An 18,870-nucleotide genomic window follows, 5' to 3' on the forward strand; every position below is an offset into this window, starting at 1 on the left:
TCTCAAATACCCACAATGGCTGAGATGAGTCTCAAACCCATGTGGAATGTGGACAGAGGGAAAAATGTCACTGATCTGCAAAGGCAAGTGCCTCAGACCACTTTGCCACCCGGATTCAAGTACATGAATAAGGCCAAGAAAAGTCGCACTGTGATGCATTGCAAACCACATCACAAGTTTGCAATATTAGTTTAGAAACAATATCATATCCACTCACACTAAAGTGGAATATATATATATATATATATATATATATATATATATATATATATATATATATATATATATATACATATTTCATAAGAATTGTATTATTACAACATTACAAAATATCTCTTTTGCTTTTATTTGATAGAAAATAATACAAAAATAAAATACAAAAATTTAACATTTTTAGATGTAATACAACAGCAGCAATTTTTATCCTGCAGAATGATTCAATTTATATTCACTAGGTAACACAGCTATGATTGAGTATGATAATAGTATTGAAGATTGACTGTTTAATAAATTAACTGTACTGGCTTTTATATCAGTAAGTAAAATATGTAGTTTTGATAAATTATTAAAAACTGTTTAATTGTTTTATAGTTCTTTGTATCATGATTTTATCTGTAACTAAGATAAAACGAGTATGACACGAGTATTTTTATCTGAAATATTACGTTGTTTATTAGGCTTTAAAGTTCGACTTAGTGCATCCCCTTCCTTGATATTGGACCATGCATGTCTTTCCTTGATGTCCTTCCTTGATATTAGACCATGCATGTCTTTCCTTGATGTCCTTCCTTGGTATTGGACCATGCATGTCTTTCCTTGATACTGGACCATGCAGATCTTTCCTTGATGTTCTTCCTTGATATTGGACCATGCATGTCTTTCCTTGATGTCCTTCCCTGGTGTTGGACATTGCATGCCTTTCCTTGATATTGGACCATGCATGTCTTTCCTTGATATTGGACTATGCATATCTTTCCTTGATGTCTTTCCTTGATATTGGACCATGCATGTCTTTCCTTGATGTCCTTCCTTGGTGTTGGACCATGCATGTCTTTCCTTGATATTGGACCATGCATGTCTTTCCTTGATATTGGACTATGCATGTCTTTCCTTGATGTCTTTCCTTGATATTGGACCATGCATGTCTTTCCTTGATATCCTTCCTTGGTGTTGGACCATGCATGTCTTTCCTTGATATTGGACCATGCATGTCTTTCCTTGATATTGGACTATGCATGTCTTTCCTTGATGTCTTTCCTTGATATTGGACCATGCTTGTCTTTCCTTGACGTCCTTCCTTGGTATTGGACCATGCATGTCTTTCCTTGATATTGGACCATGCAGATCTTTCCTTGATGTCCTTCCTTGATATTGGACCATGCTTGTCTTTCCTTGATGTCCTTCCTTGATATTAGATCATGCATGTCTTTCCTTGATGTCCTTCCTTGGTATTGGACCATGCATGTCTTTACTTAATGTCCTTCCTTTGATATTGGACCATGCTTGTCTTTCCTTGATGTCCTTCCTTGATATTGGAAATGCATTTTACCAACTTATTTGTACCTCTATGGCGTTTTATTTCGCTCATGAAGAAAATGCATACAACTACTGACATATTCACAGAGCCATTCCTCAAAAACTATATTGAGGCAAATAACTGCTGCTAAAAATAAATGTCTTCCTCAAAGAGGACGAGAAAAAAATGATCTTGGATTTTTTTAAAATAAAAACATAGAAACTATTTTAGATTACCATTCATGGTTACCATGTGTACAAACATTTGATGCTTAATATAAAATGTATAGACATATTCTGTTCATAAATACTAAATTGGTATGAATACAAATAATAAATACTATATTTGTAAAATAAATCCTTAAACAGCATGCCTCTATTGTTATGTATATGTTATATGCCTACCTTTTGTCCATTATTTTTTAAGTTCTACTTCAAATAATGCAAACTGTATGTTTACATAGCTCACTTTTGTCCATGAGTGTAAGTTGTATTTCAAATAATGCAACCAGTATGTTTACATAGCTCACTTTTGTCCATTATTTTTTAAGTTCTACTTTAAATAATGCAAACTGTATGTTTATATAGCTCACTTTTGTCCATGAGTAGTTGTATTTCAAATAATGCAACCAGTATGTTTACATAGCTCACTTTTGTCCATGAGTGTAAGTTGTATTTTAAATAATGTTAATATAGCTCACTTTTGTCCATGAGTGTAAGTTGTATTTTAAATAATGTTTATATAGCTCACTTTTGTCCATGAGTGTAAGTTGTATTTCAAATAATGCAAACAATATGTTTACATAGCTCACTTTTGTCCATGAGTGTAAGTTGTATTTCAAATAATGCAAACAATATGTTTACATAGCTCACTTTTGTCCACGAGTGTAAGTTGTAGATCAGTCTCTTGGAATCTGTTTGTGACTAGAGTTTATAGTTGTACCGTTAAAATAAAAAATAATTGGAGTGAAATTATTTATTTATTTAATTTATTCACTGAATTACTAAAGTGCTCATTGACTTTTGGATCAAAGAATTACTTTGGATTTGTTTTAGCTCAAAGACATTTTGGACTGGAAACTATTGGAATTCATTCATAGCAATCTATAATTTGGACTTGAGTCAGGACATCAAAGATTATTTTGGAAATTTAGTTCACAAAATTGTGTATCTTTAATAACACACTGACTTTTAATTATATTGTTGGTTTCACTTCATTTCTGGTTCTAGTTATTATGTCAATGACCTGGTTATTATAGCAGTGATCTTGTTTATTAGGCCAGTGATCTGTTTATTAGGCCAGTGATCTTGTTTATTAGGCCATTGATCTGGTTATTATGCCAGTGATCTGTTTATTAGGCCAGTGATCTTGTTTATTAGGCCATTGATCTGGTTATTATGCCAGTGATCTGTTTATTAGGCCAGTGATCTGTTTATTAGGCCATTGATCTGGTTATTATGCCAGTGATCCGTTTATTAGGCCAGTGATCTTGTTTTTTAAGAATGTATTGATGTGTCAGAACTATACTAAATAAATATAAGTAATCTTAATGGTACTATTTGCGAAAGTGATTATAAAAAATAAATTTTAAAATATTTGTCATCAATGTGAGAAAAGGTTTAACAATATACAAGCAACGTGGCAAAATCACAAAATTTAAAAGATCTCAGCTATTGCAATAGCATTGTCAATGAAAATCCATTATGTTCTTGTTTTAACATTATCTGTATACTTGCAATAACAACTACACTTTTTCATACAAATATATATTCCAATGATGCTGATAAGGCTATAAACTTGAAACAAGGGTCTTCCATTGAATTTTAATGGTACTCATTAGTTGTGTCGTTTCATTTTATCCATGTATTTTCATATTTTTCATCAGAATCTGTAAGTAATAGAAAAAGTATTTTAATAAATGATTATAAATGTCTTTGTATGCATCTGAATAAATAATTTTTAAAAGATAACAAACTTTGTATTAAATAAAAATGAATAAATACAAGGTGTTACACATGAATGAAATAAGTTTTGATAATATATATCAATAAGCAAAAGCAACTAGCAAAAAAAATGTTATCAAGAGTCATGTATATACATTTCATAATTTTTTGTTTGAAAGAGAAATGAGGCTAATATCAAACTTGTCTCTAAGTAAACTACTCTGGTGGCCTAGTGGTTAGAGCATCCGCCTTGGATGTGGAAGGTCGTGGGTTTGATCGCCGGCCGAGACATATCAAAGACTTACAAAAATGGTACACACAGCTGCCTTGCTTTGCGCTTAGCATTAAGAAGTTAATGATAGGACTGGTCAGCATGGTGTCAGGATAATGTGACTGGATAGGACATCATGCTACATATATGCAGCATGATGCCCCAGTGCTAAACATCACCATAAACTGTCACACTGCCAACATCGTAGCAATATGACTGGAAAACCGTTAAAGCTACGTTAAAAATCCAAATCATACACACACACACACGGACTCTAAGTAAATTAATGTAATAATTTCTGTCTAGTACTTGACCAAATCTAAATATTAATTCCATTAATGAACTTAATATGAATTTGAAGTTCATGAATACAATATAAGCTTCAAAAATTTAGTTTTCAATGAATACAAAAGGACTGAATTGCAAACTTCAGCCATTTATGCTGATGTGGCATATAAGCAAATATCTCTTTGAACTCAATAACCATTTATAACTCTACACTTACATGACTGAATAAACATTAATAATAGGTATTGGAAGTATATATTCATTGGACCAATGTGGACTGTGTTTGAATGATATCCAATGTTTACTGATATTCCAATTAAAATCATGTCTACTTTAAACAATTGCCACACACACACACTTAGTGAAAAAGATGTGTATAAATTTAGACACAGCCATGTAAGTTGATATATCAACCCAAAGACTAATGCATCGAGATCAAGTTTAGTAAACTGTTTAATTTTTAAGGGAAACAGAAAGCGTAGAGCACTGACAACTGTGCAGATTGACAAAGCATGACAAAAATACCTCCTGCACATGATAACTGAACACTGTAAATGAGCAAAATGATGTCGAATGCAATCAAACACTATGTATTCCAAGCCAACTGGAGACAACTATATAGGACTCCATGAACTCATCCATGTGACATAGAAATCAATTTCGCTGTTTTGCTAACCTTACATTTCTTATCTCTGTCTGGTTGTCTCAGACAGGTCGTCTCAGTCACGGTCTCCATGAGCTAGGAACTACTTTTAAAATGAAAAAACATCGTTTTCCTATGTTGTCTCTGACAGAGTTGTTATAAAATCAAACAACAAACAAGAGTAGATATATAACAAAAAGAAATTTAATCATAAAGTAACTTAAGGTCTCTCCACCTCTGATAACACACCATACAAAATATATAAAGTTTAATTAATGGGTATTCTGCTGGAAATCACACACATCATGTTGAATTTTATCATATCTGTAATGTAGTAAATCTTCAGGTTATCATCATTAAATGTAGCTAAAAGTATCTAATTCTTCAAACTTTGTCAAACACTTCCAACCAGTCCCAGATCAATCAAACATTGTAAACAAATGAAAATTCCTGCACTTTACAATCAGAGTGATTCATTCATCAGTCTACACACTATCCCACATGCAGATTTCAATGTTGTGAATCACTGTAACAGTAAGAACAACACATGCCATGTTTCCAGGACAAAATATATCCTAGAATATCATGCATTTAACTTCCCTCACAGTCGTTACAACTTCGTTAAGCTTAGGTGTGTATTTTACATCACCATTGCCTACAAAATAACTTTTTTGCGAATTTGAACTGAAGAAATTTAAAAGTTATCTGTATACAAGATATTAATTTCTTATTGTTTTTTTTCACATGACATCCTTCAAGTATAAGTGACAATACAGTATTATCAAGTGATTTTATATTTCTATTTCCTCATGGATAAATTGTTTGTTCTTAGAGTCAATGCAGCACTCCTCTGCCTTCATTAACATAATCATATTAGTGCTTGTTTACAAAATAAACACACATGGCTTGAGATGCTCATGATGCTATACTTGTAACATGTAACCAGTATAAGTTGGGTTTTTTTTCTTGCATCTTTTCTAACAGCAGTATATATAGCTAGCTTCTTATTCAGACTTTGATTAGAGTGCAAAACCGGATGACCATTGTACAGAGTGAGTGGGAAAAATAGTTCCTGATGAATACTGTGATTTGAGCTATGTTGAAAATGTGCATGGCTGCTTTAATTTAAAAAGAGAAAAAATGAGTATGAAACATATTCTATGTTGATGTTTGTACTGAGTCAAGGAAATCCCATTCACAGGGTTATATTTGCCCTTAGCAGAACCTTGTGTGGAGACAAATAATATAACCCCTTGACAGGGATTTCCTTGTCTTGGTCAAAAAGCCTATAAATAATATAACCCCTTGACAGGGATTTCCTTGTATTGGTCAAAACGTCAAGAAATAATATTAATTATCTTATTCACATGATTTGGATCTACTCATTTCAATTTCTGAGTAAGTACTGTGAGTTCAAGAAAATGAAAATAAATTTCTCATGAAGCTACCTTTGGATGTTTTGGGAATCTTCAGTGAGCTATACATCTGAATGTCATTATTTGCATAGGGCTGCAACTTTTCATAGGAATCATTTTCTGGAGGCCTTAAATTAGAAATTGGAATAATTACTAGATATATTAACACCGCTGAAAATGAATGGTTAAAAAGAATTTCTCAAACGTCTTTTAGTATGTAAAGTTCACTACATTTTGTTAAAAAATGGTTTAGCAACTGATTACTTCCTAATGTCAGTGATTATATTCCAGTGGCCTATGTATATGTGCTGGCTTTAGGACAATATTAAACGAAATGAAACAAAATTGATTTGTTGATTTCTAATTTGAATACTTGATTTATATATTCAGTAATACACTTAGTGGATTAAAATTAAATAATTGGAAATATCACTGTATTACATTTTATTCAATATTCTTATCAAGCACCTGTACCTTAAATTGGCATTTCTGTTCTCTTCCAATGCAATATCTGGTGAAAAATGAAAAGTACAGGATACAGCATCATAAAATTATTAAAATACTATACAAATCAGAATATTGATTTCTTGATCGAAAATTTGATTTATTTAATTTGTAAATAATACAGGTAGAAGAAAATTAATAAATACATGGAAATATCAATTTATGATGGTTTATTCCATATTCACATCATGTTTCTGTACCATATCTTGGGGTTTCTATTCCCTTCCAACGTGACATATGGGGTTTCTATTCCATTCCAACATGACATCTATGGTTTCTATTCCCTTCCAACATGATATCTGGCATTTCTATTGCCTTCCACCATAATATAAGGGGCTTCTATTCCCTTCCAACATAATATCTGGGGTTTCTATTCCCTTCCAACATGATATCTGGGGTTTCTATTCATTTCCAACATGCTATCTGGAGTTTCTATTCCCTTCCAACATGATATATGGGGTTTCTATTCCCTTCCAACATGATATCTGGGGTTTCTATTCCCTTCCAACATAATATATGGGGTTTCTATTCCCTTCCAACATGATATCAGGTTTTTCTCCCCTTAAATTCCCTTCCAACATACTACCTGGGGTTTCTATTCCCTTCCAACATGCTACCTGGGGTTTCTATTCCCTTCCAACATGATATATGGGGTTTCTGTTCCCTTCCAACATGATATATGGGGTTTCTGTTCCCTTCCAACATGATATATGGGGTTTCTATTCCCTTCCAACATATCAAGGGTTTTTTCCCCCTTAAATTCCCTTCCAACATGATATCTGGGGTTTCTATTCCCTTCCAACATAATATATGGGGTTTCTATTCCCTTCCAACATGATATCAGTTTTTTTTTTTCCCCCCTTAAATTCCCTTCCACCATGCTACCTGTGGTTTCTATTCCCTTCGAACATGCTATCTGGGGTTTATATTCCCTTCCAACATGATATAAGGGGTTTTTATTCCCTTACGACATGATATAAGGTTTTTTTTTCCTCCTTAAATTCCCTTCCAACATGCTACCTGGGGTTTCTATTCCCTTCCAACATGATATAAGGGGTTTCTATTTCCTTCCAACATGCTATCAGGGTTTTTTTCCCCCTTAAATTCCCTTCCAACATGCTATCTGGTGTTTCTATTCCCTTCCAACATGCTACCTGGGGTTTCTATTCCCTTCTAACATGATATATGGGGTTTCTATTCCCTTCCAACATGCTATCAGGGGTTTTTCCCCCAGAAATTCCCTTCCAACATGATACCTGGGGTTTCTATTCCCTTCCAACATGATATATGGGGTTTCTATTCCCTTCCAAGATGCTACCTTGGGTTTCTATTCCCTTCCAACATGATGTATGGGGTTTCTATTCCCTTCCAACATATCAGGAGTTTCTTCCCCTTTAAATTCCCTTCCAACATGATATAAGGGGTTTATATTCCCTTCACGCTGAAGTAATAACCACTTGGGAGCTTTAACAGCAAATGCACAATAATAACATAATACCACATATGGGATTATTTATCCGACAAGTAATTAATCCAATCTCTTGTCTCCATTTCCCAGGTTTCATCTAACTGTTGATTTAACCAAATTAATAAAGCACAAAACCCAATGTCATCACTTTATGCAATCACCATTTTCAAATTCATCTTGTACATGTTTGATAAGATGTTCCATTTTATACCCACTACTAAATCGTAAATGATCCTAAGCATTACTAGCAATGAAAGATTAATTTGGTCCCTGAATATTTCCTAAAATTTACAAATTCTTACTGTCACAGCCTGGGCATTGGTTATGTGACATAAGGGGTGAAGAACTAGAATTCTTTGGCACAGGTTAATTTCTAGTATCTATGAGAATGAAAGCATACACACTAAAATAAATTTGGTACATACTGAATATATGGACATAATATAATCATTAACTTTAAATAGCCATCTTATTAAAAAATCATTCGAAACATACAAGTTAAAATGACACTGTAGACTTATAAAATATATTGCAAGAAATAAAAGTTAATTTACCATTAAGTTCTAGGTACTGGCTTGCTTCAGTTTCTCTGAAATGGAGTCCTTCATACACTTTTCCACTTGCTGCATCTTGTTTGACAGAATTGGCTTTTATTTGACTTCTGCTCATGATTGATATGGAATAAAAGAGTGTCTTGAGAAATAAAATGTATTTTGATGTATAAAATTAAACAGATGGTTTTAGCTTTGACTAATAACATGTTATGATACTAAGCAGTTTTTGGCACAAGTTCTTTAATACACAAGCAATCCACAAGTTATATAATTATATCAGAATTGTATGGATATGCTTTATGATGGATGTCAAATAAAAAAAAATATACCCCTTTACAGATTGTAATGTTATCACTTTCTTACTGTATTGATATTTTGTCATTTTTACAACTGGTTTGTCCTGTCCCCTGTGTGGTCTAAATTTAACTATTTATATCAGATTTGTGTCCTGTCCCCTGTCTGGCCTAAATTTAACCATTTACATCAGATTTGTGCCCTGTCCCCTGTGTGGCCTAAATTTAATCATTTATATCAGATTTGTGTCCTATTCCCTGTGTGGCCTAAATTTAATCATTTATATCAGATTTGTGTCCTATCCCTGTGTGGCCTAAATTTAATCATTTATATCAGATTTGTGTCCTATCCCCTGTGTGGCCTAAATTTAACCATTTACATTAGATTTGTGTCCTGTCCCCTGCGTGGCCTAAATTTAACCATTTATATCAGATTTGTGTCCTGTCCCTTGTGTGGTCTAAATTTAATCATTTATATCAGATTTGTGTCCTGTCCCCTGTGTGGCCTAAATTTAACCATTTACATCAGATTTGTGTCCTGTCCCATGTGTGGCCTAAATTTAACCATTTACATCAGATTTGTGTCCTATCCCCTGTATAGCCTAAATTTAACCATTTACATCAGATAGTATCTTTATTTATTTGAATATGTTTGTTTCACTGCAACATGTAAATATTTGTTGTGGACATGGGTCAGTCCTTGTTTGTGTGCTTTATGCATGTGATATAGAGAACCCCAATGTGATTTTGAGTATCCTCTTAAGATCACTGCACAGGGAAACTTTTATGCATTGTATTCCTTAAATTTTAAAACATTTTTAGATACTATTCAGGCTTTTCTTTGCATTTCTATTTGTTTTGAAATCCAATGACTATTCAAGCTAATACAACTAAACATGTATGTATCTTTATTCTTCCATTCCATTCCCTTGGCAATGGCTCCAGTTTTCATTTAATTATACCACTAAAAAGTAGCAAAATACATATGCTACCTAGAATTGGCTGCCCATGACAAATTAACAAGAGGACTGAACCATCATTAATCATTTTAATTATTTACTAATATCTAATCAAAAGCATTATATTTGGGTCTATGAATAACTCTTTGTATTAAGTATTTGGTCTATGAATAACTCTTTCTATTAGGTATTTTGTTGCACTTTGCATTACATGTCACAAAGTGCTAATATCTGGCCCATGAAGTCCCAATGACATGCAATACAAATGTGAAACAGAAACCTTGTGGAAGAGTGGAATTAATACTTTGGTGATGTGTAGTCATTAGGTGAGTTTTAAAAATTATTTAGTGAAAGTAATGCATTGAAGAACCTTTAAACTGTCAATTAGCTACTGTCCTTGGATATATGTTAGAATCACTCACAAAGACTACTTTTGGGTTAAGATTGTGCTTTCTGAAATTACCTGTAAGAGTGAATTGTGACATTTTAAGTTCTGATTATTTAAATACTAGTGAATGATTTTCTGTCAATGCAGCGATTTTTTTATATTATTAGTGATGCAGATGTGAAAATGCAGTGACATCTAGAATGGTCGGTCTGTGACAATATAATCTGCACCATTTAATATGGCTGTTGAGGTCTGAGCACCTTATAGCTTTGCTAGAGATGAATTGTCCAGTAGAAAGCACAATGTTTGTATACAATATTAAATGTTTAATTTGCTTAGTAGGAGATCCCGTGAATATATAAGGAATACGTGCTTACATGTGTACTTAAGATATTCAACTTTAAAGAACCAATTTTAGAGCCTTTGATTTTGGTTCAATCAGAGTAAATTATATTTGACCAGAAATGACATTTTCCAATTGTATCAACAACATTGTACCAAAAGTAATTTATATAGTTTATTGCATAAATCATAATGTAAAGGTAAAATAAAAAGTATTTATAGTAGCATTATCTCTAATGAAAGACCATCAGTCAATTCATACTCCACTGCATTTGTATTTGAGGAATAAAATATTAGTAAAATTAACAGGAGTCTAACCTTTCATCATGTTTCCTCTTTATGCCATTGTCTGTAATTGAAATGAATACAGCATTTAGGTATAATCGAACTAAATTAAATTATTATATCCTTTTTCTTATCTATGATAAAGTTGCAAAGTGATCCTATGTAATGAGTGAATATCTTTAGATTTAGAGATCCAAGGACATAATGCAAAACTCTTTATTCTGTTGTGTGTCTTATGTGTGTATTAGCATCAATGTACATTAGTTTATGAGTTGAGCTTTCACCACTCAAAAGTTATATTAATTGTTAATATCAATTTTCTTTACTGTATTAAAATCAAATTCACTTAAATTTGACAATGGATAACTATTTTATGTAAATAATTGTTAATTTCATAGCTCCAAACACTATTACATGCAAGTTGTTACTGAAAGACAAAACAAAGAGGAGATGGACACAGTGAAATATAATCATATATACATATGAACATGTGTACCACTGGACCATTACAATATCAAATATAAACATATTTACATAGGAACATGTGTACCACTGGACCATAACAAAATCAACTATAAACATATTTACGTAGGAACATGTGTACCACTGGACCATAACAAAATCAACTATAAACATATTTACGTAGGAACATGTGTACCACTGGACCATTACAAATACACTAGGCCTCTTTTTGTCTGGATTTGGGACCATACATGTTATATTTTCTAAACATTATGAATTTTTTTTGTACGTACAATCATGATGAAGAGTGTACCAAAGTCAAGTGAACTTGATCCAATTCCAACATCACTGCTGCTTGAGTGCTTAGATCCAGTATTGCCTTCACTAACTATGTTTTTAATACCTCTCTCATCAGGGCAATTCCCATCATTTTTCAAAACTGCCCTGTAAACCCTCTGTTGAAGAAACCAACACTAGACCATAACGATTTAAAGAACTACCGTCCAGTTTATAATCTCCCATTCATTTCAAAAATCTTAGAAAAGGTTGTTCTATCCCAGCTTGTATCTCATCTAAATTCAAACAGTCTTTTTAGCAATGTACAATCTGCATATCGCCCTTGCCAGAGAACTGACACTACTCTTCTAAAAGTAGTTAATGACATTCTCTCTGCTTTGGATAGTGGAACGATTACAGTCTTCACCCTCCTTGATTTGTTTGCAGCATTTGACACAATAGACCATGATATATTACTTCACCATCTCCAGCATGTATCTGGCATTCATGATACAGCCTTACTGTGGTTCAAGTCCTACTTGGTCAACAGAACACAAATTGTATCTGCAAATGGGATACACTCCAACCCAGTTGATCTATGTAGTGGAGTTCCACAGGGGTCTGTTCTTGGACCTGTTCTCTTCATTCTGTACACTCAGCTGCTCTCAAGTGTCATAAATAAATAAATGGCATTTGTCCATGACTGAGGATAGAGCACTAGTGTGTACATGGTATTTGTCCATGACTGAGGATAGAGCACTAGTGTGTACATGGCATTTGTCCATGACTGAGAATAGAGCACTAGTGTGTACATGGCATTTGTCCATGACTGAGGATAGAGCACTTGTGAGTACATGATATCTGTCTTGTTAGTAAGTTATCAGTAAGTTGTTGACTGATATGTGAGTCTATGTCAAGCTTTGATTATGATGTTACATGTTCTGGAAGTAAACTTGGTTGCAGTTTAGTGTAATATTACATTAAGAGCAGCAGAGAGTCTGGACAGACCAATACCGTTTCACAAATAAACCCTTCCAGGAAAACTATTCCTCGATAGAAGGCTTATTTCGACGAAATAAACCCTTCTATTCAGACCATAGAACAAAAAAAATGTCCCCGAAAACTCGGAGAGTCTTTCCTCGAGAAATTTTTCGAATTTCCAGGGGAAAATGCTTTGCATTTCCGCTGGCAACTTGGTTTACTTCAATAAATCTGAAACAGTTTCCGTGGCGCGGTCGTCATTGAAAAATCCATGGTCGGTCCAGCCCCTCTGCTGTTGTGAGAAATCTTCGAGTTTCCAAGGAAAACATTTTTATGTTAGCGGAATTAAATCATTGACAAATAAATAATGACAAATATCGGAGAAGCACTTACTACTAGATTAGCTCGAGAACGTCTCGAAGCAATTCAGAAATTTCTTCCTGTCCGTGATAGTGTCAGACAAAAATTACAACTAAGACAGCAAGCACGGGAAGGCTTTGCAGAATCCGCGGAGGAATTATTTAAACCCGTGACCAAAGCTACTGAAAAATCCGCAGCTGTTACCAAAGAGGCTTTAATAGAGCAAAGGAAAATTTTACAGGATATTTCAGCTGGACTTAAACCCCCGCCTCCACCTGATGAAGAAGTTGTTGTGTCAGTACCTGTTGGTAAGCGAGCAACAGGGAGAATTACTGACCCCGCCGAAAGATTTACGCCGGATTATATTAAACTTCTTAAAAGTGTACCAGAAGAGAAATTACCTGAGACAATACTGTTCGGATTGATTCAAAGAGATGTGTCTTTAAAACCAAAACACGGTTCTATAACAGATGATAATTTTATCAAATATTCGTATCGTATACGTGAAAATAAAAAACAAATCAGCAGGGGCGATACAAAATACGATAGACTTGTAGATGCTATACGTAAACTTGATATTCCACCACCGCCACCTCAAGAAGAAAAATCACCGTTGCAACACACAGAACGACAACAATATCCTTCACGGCGAAGAGCAATAGATCCTGACCTAACTCCGTTAGGTGAATACGAGGCTGCATCTGAAGGAAGTCCACGCGGCCAAAAATCCAAACAAACTAGGTCGCCGATAATTGACCTAACAACGTCTCCTGAAAGTTTGCCGCAAGACATTTTATCCCCAAGAATTGTGCCACCAACGACGACAGGAAAGGGTTTAGGATCCGGTTTTATTGCTTGTCCTAACAATATCGTCAATGACGTATCACGGTTGGAAGTTCTCATCGGAGGAAGACGTGCCGGAAACAACTCTCCGGAAATTATAAATGAAGCCGCAGATATCTGTCAGAGACTATTTCAGCGTGGCATTATGGATATCGGCATCTACCGGGGACTCATTGATGAACTCGCGGATGGTTACTACAGCGACTAGAAAATTTAGTTAGAGAAATAATAATTAAATAAAATGATCGTGCACAATTCTCAACCTAGACACGCTAGCGTGTTACCAGTCCGCGTAGTGAACTCGCGATTACCAGTCTACAGAGCAACCTACGGAGATGGTCTCGGTGATACAGTTACTGGTTTGTTTTCAAGAATAGCCCCTAAGGTGTTACCGATTGCAAAACAATTGTCGATGAAAGCTATTGATGTTGTCAAGGATAAAGCCCTTGGATCTGTTGGTGATCTCGCCGGGAAGGCATTCGCGTCAATCAAGGATAGACTGTTACGGTTAACTCGTAGATTAAAAAAACCACCACCGGTGAAACTGGCCAGTACTGAACTTATGCCCGCGGACGTCAGTAAAGTAATAAATCAGGCTGCCAATCAAAAACTTGCAGAGCTTGTAACCCAAACACCCGAACAAATAAATACAAGCCTGATATCAGGAAGCGGATTTCGTTTTAGAAGACGATAATTTTATATAAAATGTTTAAACCTATATCTGATCCAGCGTTCGACATGGATGCACCAACACTAAAAGATGAGTCCGTGCGCGATTATCAGTATTATTCTTATGAGGCAACAGTACCTAATCAACGCGGACGAATTGAATTACGAGTCCAGGATACAAGTAGATATTTCCTGCCCGCTGAAGCATTTCTTGAAGTCACGGGTGAACTTGTAACAGATGTTGTCGCTAATACAGCATACGGAGCTAATGTTCGAGTTGGTTTTGTTAACAACGGTATCATGGCGCTGTTCAAAAGTGCTTCATACAGAGAAATTGAAATAATTCAGGATAATGTTGACGTTGCTACAACAATCCTGGGATTAGCGAGATACTCAGATGATTACACTAGATCAGCTGGTCCGACTATGATGTTCGCTAAGGATAATTCTGATCATCCTGAACACAGATCTGCTATTCAAGTACAAACAGCACGAGGCACTGCTGCAGACCCACAACCGGCTGGATTTGCGGCCAGACCAGGTGATGATTTTTCAATATTAAGGCCTAGTCCAGAGCACAATTTAGGTTTTGCTACGCGTAAATTAATGTTATCAGGTGACCGTAGGAGATTTTCATGCGCAATTCCACTGTCTCACATCTTTGGATTTTGCAGAAATGTCAGAAAGGTTATTTTTGGAGCCAATCATACAGTTGTACTTAACCGAAAAAGTGATGACGTTGACGCCATCTGGCGAGAAGACGGTGTTGCTGGCGGTAAAGTAATATTATTCAAGCTTGCGTTGTGGATGCCAGTGATGTCCCCATCGATCACTGAAGAGCAACGGTTACTCTCTTTCATGGACACAGGCGGTAAATCACTGATATCGTGGTTAACAACATCAACAGATTCCATTCAAGGTGCCGGTCTCGGGCAGTTTACGTGGCATATATCATCACAACAGGGAATATCAGCGCCGCGACATATTTTTGTTGCACTCCAGCAAAATGCGAGGTTGACTTCCCAACTACAGAGTCATATGATATTTGACAAACTTGGTGTCTCTGAGGTTTCGCTGCGAATAAACGGGCATCAAGAACCATCTGAGGACATACTGATAGATTATACAAACAATCAGGTCGCGCGTGCGTATCATCGTCTGATGACATTTATGGGACGTGATCAAAATATTGATACCGGGTTGCAGATATCACAACTGGATTTTACAACGCTGTATCCGATTTATTACTTTTCGCTGGAACATTTGGATCTAACCAAACAATCTGTCGTTGATATACACTTCAAAGCTCGTGTAGGTGAGTTTCCCGCCGGCCCGCCTGCTGGTTTCAGAGCTGTCGCGGTTATACTCTCCGATAAAGCAATGCTGCTTGAAGGTGTTGGCGGACGAATGAGAGTTATTGACGCTCCCGTAGAAAACATGTGATGTTTTCCAAAAATATGTAACTCAATTAGATCATTCCCCTTTTTAATAAAATGTCATATCATCATGCCAACGTTGCCCTATCTCAAGGCCAAATTAATAAACTAAGATCGAAACAAGCATCGTCAACGGGAGCATCTATAACACTTAAACATGCTCAACTCAGTGGAGGAAAAAATAAATTATCAGTTACTCAAACACAACTTAATCAAATTGCCAGAGCCAGATCAGCAGGAAAGGGAATTAAACTTGATTTTACCGCCGCAGCTATCAAGGACATGATTAAAACCGGTGGAATATTTCCTTTTCTCGCAGCAATACCGGCGTTGATTGCCGCAGCAGCACCGGCCGTAGCAAAAGCCGCAGCACTTGGTGCAGTTGGAACCGCAGCTGGAATGGCACCAAAGAAAGCAACCGGAGGAAAATATAAGAAACAAGGCGGAATACTGCCAGGCGGAATACTGCCGTTTATGGCTCCATCAGGATCAACTCGTGTAACAAGTGGACCTATACCCAGGGGACTTATTGGAGCGATGATGGCCGCAACAGCACCAGCCATAGCAAAAGCATTAAAACTACAAACAGGATCCGGATACAAGAAAAAAAAGGGACGCGGTCTAAGACTTCCAGGAACTCCGGCATCATGGTATCCAAAAAAATTCTAACGCTGAAACACAAAGTGTTTCCAATGAGCAATTTTGATTTACTCGATGCTGTTAAAAAATTGCGTGTAAAACATTTCAGAGGCGTATTTATGCGAGATCAATTACCGCAACAACCGAATAATCCAGAAACTGGCATTATCAATCTCGACAACAAAGACGGTCCTGGAACTCACTGGGTTGCTTACGCGATCGATCCACGTGGAATTATCTATTTTGATTCGTACGGTTTAGCACCACCAGTTGAGTTTCTCAGGTATGTCCGCAGATTTTCTAATGTTCCAGTGTGGCAGTCGACGTTACCAACACAAACATTAGTTGATCCGCCCATTTGTGGGAGGGAGGTTTTAAATGTTCTTGATGCAATCTCAAGAAATCCAGCAACTCCTCCTCATAAAGTAGTGTATGAATATACCGCATCGAGAAATGCTAGCATTTGAAAAACAGCAATAAGAATAATGGTGGATATTTACGGAAGACCTTTCACAGGAAGAGGTAAACCAAGCACAGATGCCGATCTCTCAAAATATGCGACCAAAGATGAAGTCGATAATCTTTTGAATCTAGCCGGAGTTGACCCAGATGAAGTTGCTGTTTTTCAGGACAAGCAAGGAAAACTAAAATCTAGCAACATCAAGTGGAATGATTTAATCCGTAATGTTCGTACAGCTGTCCCTGGTAACTTTCCCGTTTTTACTGACCGTGGTAGCATCAGGGATTCAAGTATATCGAACAAAAGCATCAAAGACATCAACGATGAAATTAAAAATTGTGTGAAAAAAACCGGTGACACAATGACAGGAGAACTCGGCATGAACGGAAACAAAATAACCGTACTCGGAGATCCAACCTTACCGGAAGACGCAGCAACAAAAAAATACGTTGATACCGGCGACAAAGACATCAACGATGAAATTAAAAATTGTGTGAAAAAAGCCGGTGACATAATGACAGGAGAGCTTGGCATGAACGGAAACAAAATAACCGTACTGAGAGATCCAACTTCGAACGAAGACGCAGCAAACAAACAGTATGTGGACACAGCCGACAGCGTCATAGATACTAAATTATCCACGTTACGAGCTGAGTATGATGTTCATATGAGCCAGTTTGGAAGACTTCGTAGAAACGTTCTTAATACCGTAGATGAGTTCTTCGGGAAACCTAATGCCGTCAGTATGAAACTCGCTGACATCAAGGAAAAATTAGATAACGTAGTAAATGGAATTCCGGAGATACTTGGAAAACTTAATTTAATTAAAATTCCTACCGGAGTAACTCCAGCGGATATTGTTAACGTCAGCTACGTTGTAAAATCAGGATCAGGGACATGGTCACAAGATAATAACACTATCCCAAGTTATATTGCAGCTGTTACTGGAATATACAGACTAACAGTGCTTTCTTCCGCAGCATTTAAGATACTTACCAGGTATCCGTGGCGGGGGCATTTAACTGAAGATTTTTCCGGTGTTGCGTCTGTGTTGCTAAACAAGGGAACCGAAGAAGAATTTATGCTGATAGCCAAAGACAATACAATAACCTCAAACACTTACTGGTATTGCCTGGAATTTGTCGCTGAAACACCTCAATTGGTCGCCGGGTAAAGTAATAGAAATGCAAGCATTTCCAATGGAAGCATTCGCGTATAGATACAATCAAGTTCGTGAGTGGCAATCTGAGTTAAAAACTGTCATCGACGTAACTAGTCAAAAAGTAAAAAAATACCGCAGACGCATAACAGTGTTAGACGTTATGGTTTATTCAGTATCCGCCGTTGTTGCATCCGCCGGAGTAATACTATCAGCGGTCACTCCGGTAACTGCAGTAGTCGCTGCCACGATCTGTGTTTCCACGGCCACTACCGCGGCAGGAGTTTTCGGCATCATAGCAAAAAAAATATCCTCGTGTGCTAACACAAAATTACACGATTACACGACAAAATTAAATACAGCCACGACCGCATATCAGAAATTATCATCGCTGATATCATCATCGTTAGACGTGCAAAGTAGCGACGCTACGTCGATATCAGATTCTGAATTCAAACTAATGTCAGATGCGTACAATGACTATTTGAAAACTAAACAAATAAATAATGTCAATAGAACTGCTTCAACAAATAGTCACAAACACAACACCGGTAAGGACCACAATGATCTCAGTGTCCTCGACTAAACCAGAATTTGGTATTAATTTTCGAACTCCAATTCCAGTGAGTGAAATCGCGTTAGCAAAGCTCAGTGTGTATCACAGCTGGCCTAATGTTAGGTCGGCATCATTTGGTGATCTGCAGCCGAATAATTCG

At 36.1% G+C, this 18,870-nt stretch overlaps 1 protein-coding gene across 3 annotated transcripts in view; it reads right to left on the reverse strand.

The window, feature by feature from the left end:
* Positions 1-332: 332 nt before the first annotated feature.
* Positions 333-18,870, reverse strand: part of LOC149782404 (nephrin-like) — a 56,328-nt gene continuing 37,790 nt past the window's right edge. Inside the window, exons 5-10 of one of the 3 annotated variants that reach the window (XR_016414365.1) lie at positions 10,903-10,933; positions 8,603-8,709; positions 6,551-6,587; positions 6,110-6,204; positions 2,146-3,404; positions 333-2,087 (exon numbers count right to left, since the gene is read on the reverse strand). Coding sequence is in view for 2 of the 3 variants with exons in the window: in XM_089933788.1 (XP_089789914.1) it covers positions 3,367-3,404; positions 6,110-6,204; positions 6,551-6,587; positions 8,603-8,709; positions 10,903-10,933 (308 nt within the window). In the remaining variant the exon portion in view is untranslated. Of the gene's footprint in view, positions 3,405-6,109; positions 6,205-6,550; positions 6,588-8,602; positions 8,710-10,902; positions 10,934-18,870 lie in introns of all 3 variants that reach the window. The other 2 variants (XM_089933788.1, XM_089933789.1) reach the window with 2 other exon arrangements.

The sequence above is a fragment of the Sinohyriopsis cumingii genome, chromosome 15 (assembly GCF_028554795.1).
Source record: "Sinohyriopsis cumingii isolate HCF-2022 chromosome 15, ASM2855479v2, whole genome shotgun sequence".
Classification (NCBI taxonomy): Eukaryota; Metazoa; Mollusca; class Bivalvia; order Unionida; family Unionidae; genus Sinohyriopsis; species Sinohyriopsis cumingii.